This window comes from Leptidea sinapis, chromosome 13 (genome assembly GCF_905404315.1).
Source record: "Leptidea sinapis chromosome 13, ilLepSina1.1, whole genome shotgun sequence".
Classification (NCBI taxonomy): Eukaryota; Metazoa; Arthropoda; class Insecta; order Lepidoptera; family Pieridae; genus Leptidea; species Leptidea sinapis.
Window position 1 is genome coordinate 14180786 of NC_066277.1, and position 13276 is coordinate 14194061.

The 13276-nt window shown below is 38.3% G+C and overlaps 1 protein-coding gene across 2 annotated transcripts in view; it reads right to left on the minus strand.

Moving 5' to 3' along the window:
• Positions 1–13276, minus strand: part of LOC126967664 (transmembrane protein 165) — a 50177-nt gene that overhangs the window by 6546 nt on the left and 30355 nt on the right. For both annotated transcript variants that reach the window (XM_050812248.1, XM_050812247.1), the window contains one exon: positions 6689–7042. In XM_050812248.1, coding sequence (XP_050668205.1) covers positions 6689–7042 — 354 coding nt within the window. The remainder of the gene's footprint in view (positions 1–6688; positions 7043–13276) is intronic.

Sequence of the window (13276 nt, forward strand, 5' to 3'; positions counted from 1 at the left end):
ACTGAAGCCTAGGATTTTTACCACTTGTTACAGTGCCGGATATATATTTATATCTGGAGCTCTTAAAAGAAAACATCACTCGCATATCCCGTATGTGGCTATTTAGGTGTATGATACTATTGATACTAATGTCAAACGATAGTGGAAAAATATGACTTACAAGAGCGATAGTGATGTGCCACTGCGTGACAATGATATAAGATGAGGTTACAAAGAGTAACGAACGCGTCTTGCAATTTGTCGATACCATAGAAATTTAAATCAGAAATGTTATACTTTAATTCCTTGGGGAGATCTACCATATATACATTAACTTATTCAGGAATGGTTAGCAAAATACAAAATCATTGGTATTATATAGAAAAATAATCGCAAAATGATTTATTTAAAAAAACAGCAGTGTAGTAAAAATATTTATCGATAAAATGTAATATTTTTGTAGTGAAAGAGTATCTGCAGTTCGATATACTGATATCACGTTCGCCGATCCGATTAATACTATATCACTACTTACTAGCTGTTGGTATATGTGGCTACATGTTTATCGCAGTTCCATAGTGCCTTCTTATTTAGATTTTTACGGGTGAAAAAAAAAAACACGGGCATTTGACATTAGTATCGTTGAGTTCGCGTTCGTATCCGGCATTTTAATGACAACTAATGAGAACTAACTTAAATTAACATCAACATCAAAATACTTAATTATTGTAACGATTAAAGGGTGCACTTTAACATGCTAAGCACGGGAGCCTTAAACAACGCTAAAGAGGCAAACAACAAAAAAAACAAAAATGGCGGTGATAATGCTAGGAACTCATGATAAGTTACAGTAGTAGTCTATTCCGACTGATACGAATTTCAAAACTGGTATAAATACGCTACTATTACTCATCATTGCCGTAAACAATCAAATGCTGAATTCCTTTACTGAAAGCTATGCAAAAATGTGATATAAAAAACAATCTAGGCTAAAAGAAAAGAAAACTAATGTGTCATCCGTACTGCCAGGCATAATGAGTTAGGTTCACCCTCAACGGTTGGGGTTCTGACGAGGGGCCCGCTTGGGGCTGCTCTATCGACACACACACCGCTGCGTCGGTCTTCGCAGACTCAGGACTTTTGGAACGACCTGGCGTCGAGCTATCTTCTGGAGATCTCGATCGCTCATCGGGTGAGGGTGAGCCCTGCACAGTTTTATATAAGCCTAGTGAATATAGAAAAGTAACTGGACTGTAATTGTTATTGCAGCAGTACGGGCAGCAATAAACTATCCTATAATTCCACTCTTCAATAATTGACGTCATAATTTTATATTTTCCATGTGTTCGTGAGAAGGAATGACAACAGGCGCCATTTTAAACTATTTTACGATTGACGGTTTATGGCACTCACTCTGGAATTTTGTTCGGATATAACCATCAGGTCTTTCTCCATGTCACACCAACAAAGGAATTCAACATTTGTCGATAAATCTAAGAGCTTTAATATTAAAGTTAAGCCTGCAGCCAAAATTTAATCAGCCTCTTGTCGCACAACCAACAAACACAATACAATCACTAAATAATCTGCTAGAAATCGTTGTAAAAATGCACTCAGAGAGAGGTGATTAAATATTTGGTTAATCTACAGGTAAAAATTTTAGGCACAGGCCGCACTACGGTTCTTTCCAGCGAGCTGTTAACAGCTTTACCGCGAAACCACTCGTAACGCAACCACTACGATTAAAAGCCGCGAAATAATCCAACACTTTCCGAAGATATTTCAAAAGAACAGTATGTATTCGAATGAAATTAAATATCACATTATTCACTTGGCTGAAAGGAATGTCACATACACTTTACCAAATTCAACCACTTCGGAAAAGGTTGAGCTTTGATATGGAGAAGTGGCAAGAAGCTCATTACCACTCTTTTAAATCAACATTGACAGCTTATGATGTTTTACAAATAATGTTAATTACAATCTATGTTGCGATGTTGCGTCCTAAGCAACCGAATTAGACCGGCACGCCCGGAGAAATATCACTTAAAACCGACGTGAATGAGCGGCTTTGCCTATGGGCTATCCAGAGGCCTAACCTTCCTCCCCCCGCCCTTCTAGATACAAATGGCAGCACGGAATAAAAATAGACTACTAAAAGACGGTACCAGACTGTGTTGTCCTGGAGAATCCGTCATTGGGCGTCCACAATTAGACCAGTAACTAAAAGTGGAAGCCCGGGCTACCCCGCGTATTCTGGAGGGGGCAAACCTTTACTGACTCGGGCAGAAACAGAGCAAGAGGCCCAAACCTCCACATTCACTGTGGACTTTTACAATATCAGGGAGCTCTCTCATCTCTAATGCCATCCACTTCCACCTGGAGGCCCTGCTCTTTTTGACCGAGACACAGATAATTATCCTCTCTGGCTGATACGTCTTACCTCTCCTAGCTGGTACTGTCACACTCCTTTATACCACGGGCTGGTATGAGTGTTTACGTAAGGGAGGATATCAGCGGTTCTCTACTATCTACAACCTATCCATCATCTGGTTGCGCGTAGACTGCGCGAATCTACGCATTCCTGTATAAGTCCGTGTCGGAGCAGATCCCCACCGCAGAGATCGTGTTTCCGCCCAACGCCCACCACGCCGAATGGCTAGGCTTACGTACCACTAATCATTCAGGGAGATCTTTTCACGACTTGGCTTTAGCATATGGTCGGACAGAACTGGTTATTGCGTCGACGCGAATACCAGACAGTGATGTTCACACATTTTTACTGTTACTGTTGGACCTTTTGTTGACCTCACATTCGGACGGCGACCTTGTTTCCGTTGACCCTCCTCTGGGGTTGTTAGACCACCTGATCCGGAGCGCCGACCGTGCCGATCACCCGCCTAAAACGGCCTTGTTTTTTTTTAGGTTGCCGCCGTGTGTGGCACTATAGGTGAGCAGAGCGGGATGAAATGCGATATTTTTTTATATCCTCCAGTGTAGGCAGACCTTTTTTTAGCTAGATGATCCAAATGCCGCTGCCGACGCTGTTGCTGATGTAGTACTGCAAGATATGGAACTATTCATATATTCATAACTATCGGTGGCAGGTCACAACCTTTGGTTTGACCGCTCCTGCACTATAAGGCTTGGGTCGATGCGGTGGTATCTAAGGATGTGAAATCCAGCGAACTTAAAAAAAAGTCCAAGGAAATTTTTGCCAGCCTGCTATTCCGTCAATGCAGGAACGATGACTCGCTGGCACATGACGCAAAAAGCTGATCTACTTAGACCACCATTTTGATTCTTATTGCCGCTCAACAAAACAGCTCAATATGCAATAATTGCTTAAGGAAATTGCAAAGAACAAACTACACAATAACGTGAATAACTTTTATCATTCCACATTATTGTCATTGCGTTTCTTATCTTTGATATTTATCTTCGTTGTGGCCTCGTTTGAATATCATTTCTACATTTTAGAAGTTATTTTTCTATCACACAAAAAACCCCATTTGTCGTATCACCGCTTTTTAACAACACTCCACTTAATGCTATTAATACTAAGTCTCACAATTTCAAGTGATTGCCAAATCCGCGGGCATTTGGAAGGCTAAGCTAAATTGACTTCGAAGAAACTGGGCGTCATAAATAGAGCACGGAAATACTTCCGGTCAGATTCTAGCTCTCTGCAAATCGCAGGTCCCACCACATAAGGCGTATTGCTCTTATTCATGCACTGGTGCAACCCACGACAACTCGAACCATTTAACCATAACACAGAGCTGCTCGAATTATCAGTTATCCAGTGTTCTGTAAACGTGTCTAAGTAATATTGTAACGTGAATAAGTATTGGTATTATGGTTTTACGTGGTTGCGCTTGTCTACATTTTGACTCTTGCGAAGTGCGCAAGTGTGTGCAAGCAATGCGCTTAGTTACCAATTATTGGGGTACCACGGCTTTACAGAATCAGTCTATTTTGAATGATAGGCCCTATAGTAAAAATATATTCTTGGAGTCCGGCTCGTATTTTGACCATTATTACTGTTAGTTGTTAAAGTCCATAATTGAAACTGATTTGTTATTTTATAGTCTCAAAAGTTTCCAAAAGATAATTAATATGGGTTGAAAAAGTAGGTGGTCAGAATTAAGTTAAAACAGCATGTAACATAAAAGGGTTATCCAAAGGTCCAAGGGGTTTTCCCTGCTGCCATATTCATAGTTATTTTAATATCGCAGTGATTTGATACGCACGTGTGCGAAGAGCGACAGTGTATACAAATAAAATAAATAAAAAAATTATGAACGATGCGGGACTCCAACCCACGACCTCTCACGTTCCGTGCGAGTGCTATTCCTACTGAGCTAACCGGTCGAGTGACGTATCGTCAAAAAATCTTGTATGCTTTGTTCAACTCTCAGATTGTGGTTTCATCTACATATATATAGAAGGTATCTCGTTGCCGCAATTAACACAAATACCGCACTACGCGGCCCGCTTGATAACAGCCGATAAATCACTTCTAATTATGAGATTACCATTGTTTTATAATATTTATAGATGATATTAAGCGATGTGTGTCTACTTGACGTTAACCGACACACATAAAAGTATAATAATAATAGATAGCAGACACTGACCTATATAAATACCACTGGACAGGCTTCGTCATATGTTTGACAGCAAATTTTTTGTGCTTATTTGAAGCGCCACTCGCGAGTGTCCAGAGAAGTAATTTTGACGCATAATACAAATAGCAGGGAAGGAACGTATTTATGCATTTTGAATTAATTTTATTCGTTTTCCGTGTTATTTATACTTTAAGAATCAACTTAATAAAGAAAACATTTTGTTTTGTAAATAGTTTCCCACCACTATGTTTGCCGAGGCTGTCTTCACTAGTTTTAGTACCGCAGACTCTCGCTACATGGCGAACAGCGCCAAAATGGCGAATATTAAACAGGTAAAAAAACACTTTGACAGCTGCCAGTCCAGTGGTATATAATAGAGGTCAGTGATTGAAGATCACACCGGCACTCCATAAGACCAAAGCACCTACTAGTTGAACTACTGTTATTCAACACAGACAGAAAAGGTTTGATTGCAGTAGATACATATAATTCCCACGTACAAGTTATGTACTATTTATAATAGCTTGTTCTGAAATTATATCAATTTGACGATGTTTGCTCTAAAGACAAGGGCTTCTTTCGTTTTCGAGAACGTTATCAGAATTTCGCTCGCTGTCGTTATTTGAGTGTGTACGAAGCCTTAAAAGTCCTACACAACATGCTTTTATTTCTTCTTTATTAAAAACACGTAACCTACACTCTCATTGAGGGGTGTATTCCATAGAAAATGTGTTCAAAGTCTTCCGAATTTTACGGACACAAACATAGGCTGAATCTTAACAAGTTTAACGTGTCGAATTATTTCATGTTATAATCGCTTATTTACGAAATGGGACGCTTTACGATTTACGATGATTAAGCTGACGATACTAAATTCCGAAAATTCAGTTTTCTTAAAGGGGCAAAAATATTTTTTTTTTACTGAGAAGTAGGACAAACGTTGCAAATATACGCTGTCATAAACAACATTTTAAATTAATAGCAAAAATCGGGCCTTTTGTCTACATACAGATGTTCATCGTTATACTTTCTGTGTAGGTATAGATTTTGAAACTTGTTGATTCCCAAAAATTCTGAGCGGCACTACAATTGCGCTCGTCACCATGAGGCATATTCAAATTCAAATTCAAATATTTTTATTCAAAATAGGATGTGAAATCACTTATTGAAAGTCAAAAAACTACCACCCATTCCAAAATGAATGCCTCAGGCCTGAGAAGAATGGGCGCAACAAACTAAGCGGGCTTTTTTTTCATCAAAAATATGTTTTACAATTATAGTAACATTTACAAAGTAACAAAGTAACATTGTACAATTAAACTTATTATTTAATATCCTGAGGGCGGTCGCTCCATTCCCAATCTGTGGTATCATTAAGAAAGTCATTTATGTTATAGTAACCTTTACCACACAAACGTTATTTAACAATACTTTTGAATAACGTAATACTTTTGTTTTGAACATTTTCTGGGATCTTGTTGTAAAAGCATATACATCGCCCCACAAAAGACTTACTAACTCGACTTAGCCGAGTAGTAGGCATCATCAGTTTATGTCTGTTCCTGGTGTTAACATAAGATTTTAAGTTTCATTTGCCCGGAAATTTCACTAGCTACGGCGCCCTTCAGACCGAAACACAGTAATGTTTACACATTTCTACTTCACGGCAGAAATAAGCGCCGTTGTGGTACCCAAAATCTAGCCGGCGTCCTGTGCAATGGAGCCTCCCTCTGGTCGATATTGCTCGTGCGATAGTTTTGCCGTGTCATATAATTATTAAGCTCGCACCCAAACGACGAAAACTCAGCCGTGTACAAACTGTAAGTTTTTAAAGTAAATATATCGATAACAAAAATCAAATACAAACTTGAACAAGGCTGGCTATAAAAAGTCGACTGACAAATATAACTAAAGCCAACTTTTGCCAAATTTTCTAGTGTAAATGAAGTTTTAATATTAATTAAATTCTACTATGTTGACTTTCATTTTCAATGCTACATCCAGTTCCTTAAACAGATCTTAAAATACCCTCATGCAAACATTATCACCAAACACACCAAAAAGCAAATTCAAATTACCTGATCTTCCCTCCTCTTAAGTTCACTCTGCACTTCTTCCAGTTCTTCCTGTCCTTCATTTGGATCCATTTTCCACCCGTCCCTCAACATCTTCAGGCCGAAGATGGCAAACAGAGCCGCGCTAATGTAGTGCGTGTATACTCTTGGTATAACAGTGGCCACCCAACCGAAAGCTGCTGAGAGAACTGTCATGAACACCAACGCTGAGATGGCGCCGGCGAAGACGATGACCCTGGGGTGTTTCATGGCCATGATGGCGGCTATGAAGAAGGTTTTGTCGCCGAGCTCCGAGACGATGACGACTGATAAAGAGGCGAGGAAACCTTGCCAGAAACTGCCTTTGACCGCTGCATGCTGCAAAAGAAACAAATAATATTAAGAAAGACATTCAAGGCAGGTTACCAGGGATCACAGAAATCGAAAATTAAAATCACTTCTTGCCGTTAAGGCCTAAAGAAAAGTACTCCTTCATAGCAACTGGCATTATAGATAAATAATTTATAACATTCAGTTAAAAATTTGAAGGTACTCCCAATACATTATTTTTAGAAAGCATACTTGTCGAATGTTTCCTACTGATTCTGAGGTTCAACACATACAAAGACTTCGTTTGTAGCTTAAGACGTTTCATCTATAGATATATATATAGTTTCATATATAGAGCGTAATCGGTCTACGATTGAATTAAGAAATATGTGTTTGAAGAAATTATTGCCGTCGCGTATTTACGTGATAGTAGGCTGTAAGTTGCAATGACGTTCAATACATATAGACAAATGCAATACAAAGTTTCAGCAAGAAATAATTAACAATTGCATTGGAAATAACTACCTTTAATCCGTCCACGAATCTGGATTTACGCACTGTTTACATAGGAAATTTAGTTACTGCTGTTTCTTTAAAAATTTTGAGCAGCTGGATGTCGGTATGTCGTTTTGACGATTCATTTAATGGAAGTGACACCTTAAGTATTGTTTGGTATATTTCAGCAATATTAAAATACTCATTGATTTAGAATAGTGGCCGATGAGTTGCTTGTACTATGTTCTTCGCACGAGCTCTACTTTTTTTTGTTTAAATGAAATACTTACATTTATAATTCAAAGCGCTTAGTTTAAGCTTATTTGAATCTTATACAAACGAGCAATCATTCTTGTATATATATATATATATATATATATATATATATATATAATCTGAACCTTGGAAATGGCTCCAACTATTTTAATGAAATTTAGCATACAGGTAGTTTCCGAGGGCGAGAAATCGATCTAGCTAGTTTCAATTTTAAAAAAAATCCGTGTTTCAATGAGAAACAGCTACAATAACATTAGAATACAAAGGTAATTTCGCTACTATATAAAAGACTGTAATAGCTCAGATGGGACATTGGGTGATCCGGAAAGCAGAAGACTCAGGTTGAAATATTGATTTTTTGTTCAAGTTTTGTACATGTTTAAAAATGAGCAAGGCTCAGTCGTCCCCATATTGATATTTATGTGACTTTGAACATGTTCATGCAAATAAAAACTTTGACTTTGACTTTTTGGTGTCGATATGAAACATTTGTTGCCTATTAATGAAATTCAAATAGATACCAGACAACGGTTGACTGGTGCCAATCAGATCTATCTAATCAACCAGCTTCAGAGCGCTTCGCACTACGTCAGTCGTACGACTATTTCTATGGTAGTTTACGCACTATATCCGGCTTCCGCCAACCGATAGAATTAATAGTTACACCGGACCGTATTTTCACGGGTACGGATCGGATTCGGATCGGACGTAATGCGAAGCGCTCTCATGGTTTCAGTTTTACGTCGCTAGTCGCGCGCATCGTAAGAGGTTGACGGAAAGAAATCGAATGACGGCAGCCGGATCTATTGCGTAAACTACCATAAAAAAGTACTACGACTACTTCGGACCGTGATATCACGGGTACGGATCGGATTCGGATCGGACGTAGTACGAAAGCGCTCTAAGAATTCACTTTATAGGTTTTTTCCTAACGAACCAAAATAAATATGTCATCTTTATATACAGTTACGAAAGGTGATGAAGGAGAGACACGATTCCTCATGGTTGTTAGATGGGTACAGACTAAGCACACGCCCCTGAAACTTGCGTGTGTTAATGAAAGTAATATAAAAAATAATCTTACATATCTCGCATAAAGTAATAAAAATAGATTTGTGTGTCACAATTATCATAATAATTAAATTAAATAAACTCAATGTCATAAGTAAACTAATTCTTGACTGTGATAAGTTTAAGAATTCACCTTATCATTAATTGTTTTAGGTCATGTTGAATTTATTTATATATTCTCGTCGGTTTCCTGAGGATTTGCTACATTAATAATGATTATAAAAGTTTTTATTTGCTAAACATACTTAAAATAAAATTTATTTATAATGTTGTTATATAATATACTTAGTGTGGCCATAAACAGTGTTACAATTAAAAATAAACATAATATTACATTTGAATTTGGAATCTGTCATTTTTATAATATGATTGTTCATTGAGTTTCGTTTTGGCGCCAATATATTGTACAATATTTTGCGATATTAAATTGGAATGGGGTAATAAAGAGAACCGAATCGCTGTGATTGCATTACACAAAGTAAAAGGTTTGGAGCCAAATGCAATTTTTAAAACTCTCCATATGCTCGGTATTAGTAAGATGTTTGTGTACCGGGCTACTAATAGGTACAATGAGACCTCCACTGTTTGTGACCGAAAAAGATCTGTCTGTCCTCGTAGTTTTCATACGAAAAAGGTGGTCAAAGCAGAAAGGGAAAGAATTCGAAGAAATCCTGTCCGAAAGCAAAAGATTTTATCTCGGGGGATGAAGATAGGCCCAAGAACCATGTAGCGTATTTTAAAAGATGACTTAGGACTTACCTTGGCCTATAAGAGACGTACTGGTCGTTTCTTGACTGATAATTTAAAAAATAATAAAGAAGAAAGAAAGGTGGTAAAATCGAAACAACTACTGAAGCGGTAGAAGAAAAATTTTGTTTACGGATGAGATTTTTTTTATAATTGAGCAAATTTAGCAAACAAAATGACCGTTTATGCTCAAAGCTCTAAGGAAGCTTCTACGATTGACAGTGAAGAATTTTCCTATGGAAAGAGTGCGTGTTGCTATTGATAACTGGCTAAGTTTGAGGGCACCGTTTAAAGGACTGTGGCAGCCAATGGTTGTTTTATATTTATGATGAGCTCAAAAATACTATTAACAACCACAGCATTTCCCCACAGTAAAAAACCGTATGGCATTATGCTTTGGATGTAGGTAAAGTACATCTCGTTCGCTCGAACTTTATTCACATCAGTGATTTTGATTTAATTTGATATGATGATATTAGTAATACTACGAACAAATTAATTCTCTAGTTGAAGAAATTGTGAACTAACAAGACACTGATGTACTGTTTGGTAGCAGAAAGAGGCTTTATGATTAGTTTAAAATATCTATACTTAAATAAAAGAAAATTTTGTTCCAAAATTACCGATATAAATGTTCTACGAATAACCGTTGCAGACAGAAGCTAGTTTATGGATGATGTAAGTATTTTTTGCTAGTAATATTCCAGTATAAATAATGAGATCTGCCGCCAGACGGATGACGCGCGGTCATCCCAATACACTTTCATCACGTCTGTTGCGACCTTGTCCCATGACCATCATATCGTACGTACTCGTTCTATTTTTACGTGAAATGCAAAACACGTGGGCGGAGCTCTTGGCCATCAAACTGATAACGTACATATTGCAGACAATATAGATATATTTTTATGCTATACTTTTCCGGAGTGCCACATATTGATGTAAAAATTAGCTGAATGGTGAATCATTTATTACATTTAAATTTGAGGGCAGTAGCGGTGGTAGATATTCATTGGTTCTTCATTTGATCTTTTGCATGGGCACCCTTCGTGAAATTATATTTTCTAAAATATTACGGGACATTCGTCGTGAATGAAATCTTCACAGAATGTGTTCTGCATTGGATTCTCACTATAATCTCGACCTGTTTTTGCACTCCTCTACTGCGTCATTTAAGAATAAGTTAAAACAACAATTATTGTCCTTACCTCAAAAGCCTTGTATCTTTAATCTTTATTATATCCACTAGCATGTCTGTCGCTGTCTTGATTTACATAATATTCTGTATTCGCCTAAATATTCTATTGTTTACTTAACTTTTCTGTTGTCATGTCTGTATATATTTGTTTCCTTTTGTGTCAACAGAAAAAACTATTCTAGGATATATCCTAGAATAGTTTATAGATTTATAGGATATGAAAATATAATGCTGATATTTTTTATATTCTATTTCACTTCTTTTTTACTTTAGTGTATGTGTCTGTTTCCTTAATAAATAATTTTTGAGCTCCAGATATCATGGCCTTGTTACATGTGCCGTTGACAAAGGTCGCCTGGCGAGTGCGTATGGACTAACATCTACAGAAACGACCGGTTAGCACCAAATATTGACAGTTATAGTTAACATTTCTGCCTAGTGTGATTGTATTGGTTCTTAGCAAGCACATTCTTGGTACGAATATCTCTGGTAGCTTAGTTTAATCCCTCGATATAACTTTTGATATATTATAGCAATTTCAATCGCTTCATTTGCCCTTATTAGAATGAAAACCCTTGACTTTTATCTCCCATTCAATAATTCCTAACGCCAGTAGACAGACGTTCAGTATATCATTTACTGTTGTTAAGATAACTTCTTTCTGTGACAATAAATTTCACCCAATTTTCTAACATGTAGTGAATCGAGTTAACGGGTACGAATCTCTTCACTAATATCAGCAATATAATGGAAGTAAAAACAAAGAGACTGGTGAAAGAATTAGCACATCACAAGATAGCAGCTATCATCAATGACACAACAGAAAACCAACAAGGCGACACGTACAGACAGTCAGGATAAATAAATACGTCAATTAGGTGAGATTGATGAGCGAACGACTGATAAAGACTATTAATGAACAAAGTAAAATACAAATTTGCGATGCAGATGGTATCGTTTACCAATTGTGCTACAGTATCATCCCGTTATGTTGATAGGACCTTAGGGTGGAGGATTTAATGACGGAACTGTAGGCGTAATTGGTTAGACATCAACCTAAGATCGTAGATCCCCTAAGCGAATGTGTCGGCATCTCTAAATTACACGGTTGAGCCTACAATTCTCTAGTCAAATGTTTGACCAGATTATACAAATTCCGCACCAAAAAGTATGACGCAACTACGAGTACTAGAGTAGAGAATACGAATTTGATAATCTCAGCGCTGAATCCGCTTTTGAGACTCGAAATGATGTTCTCATAGGATCTACCTATGGCGTCTTTTACTCTTTTCGTCTTTCGATTTAATCCACATCTAGGGAATTATTGTGTAGACGGTCATTTAGCTTGCAATGGCTATTAATTGACCTAGTAAGTATTCTTTTCGGGTCCCTGCTAGATTAGGTCATCTCGTCAGAAAATTATTTATCAAATCCTTCGTGAAGTTTTTTTTTATGGAATAGGAGGACAAACGAGCGTACGGGTCACCTGGTGGTAAGTGATCACCGCCGCCCATATTCCCTTGCAACGCCAGAGGAATCACAAGAGCGTTGCCGGCCTTTAAGGAAGGTGTACGCGCTTTTATTGAAGGTACCCATGTCGTATCGTCCCGGAAACACCGCACAAGGAAGCTCAATTTGGCTTTGCTCTCCAGATGGCCACGAAATTGGCAATCGCTCGAGATTTCAAGACCCAGTATTCCGATACTAGGCGAGGCTTTTAGGGAAGTGTTGTCGAAGAGCGGTGATACGACAAATGGGGTTTTTTTAGTGGTAAACGCGCAAACTTGAGTCTTCTGTGGGTTAAATTGGACAAGGTTCAATTTACCCCATTCCGCGACCTTCTCAAGAGAGGACTCGATAGAAGACAAGTTTCTCCCGGCACTGGTCAACGATTTCCCGAGAGAGACCTGCATGGCCCGTGTATACGTATGGAGGTGTCCAACATATCATTGATATGCAGAAGAAACAGCGTAGGACACTAGCACACAGCCTTGGGGCACTACAGCATTCACGGGCTTCGGGTTCGAGCAATATCCGTCGACAATGACCTGTATGCTGCGCCCAGTGAGGAAGCTGGAGGTCCACTTGCACAAGCTCTCGGGAAGCCCAAATGATGGAAATTTTGAGAGGAGCGCCTTGTGCCATACACGATCAAAGGCCTTCGCTATATCCAGGCTAATACCAGGCCTTCCCCCTTGTTTTCAATAGCCGCCGCCCATCTATGTGTTAGGTATATCAGAAAATCTCCTGCCGACCGACCATGGCGAAAGCCGTACTGTCGATCGTTGATCGACTGGTGACCTTCTAGATATACTAAGAGCTGGCGGCTGATTATGCTCTCCATGATTTTGGAGAGCAGAGGGCCTACCATCAACTTTTAATAAGTGATGCGATTCCGATGCAGTTTAGTTTAGGTACCTAAACTGAATCACTAAAATTCGTACCATGAAGTGCCTTTTACTGATTGGCGCTTGTACCGCTTATGAAGAATGAAC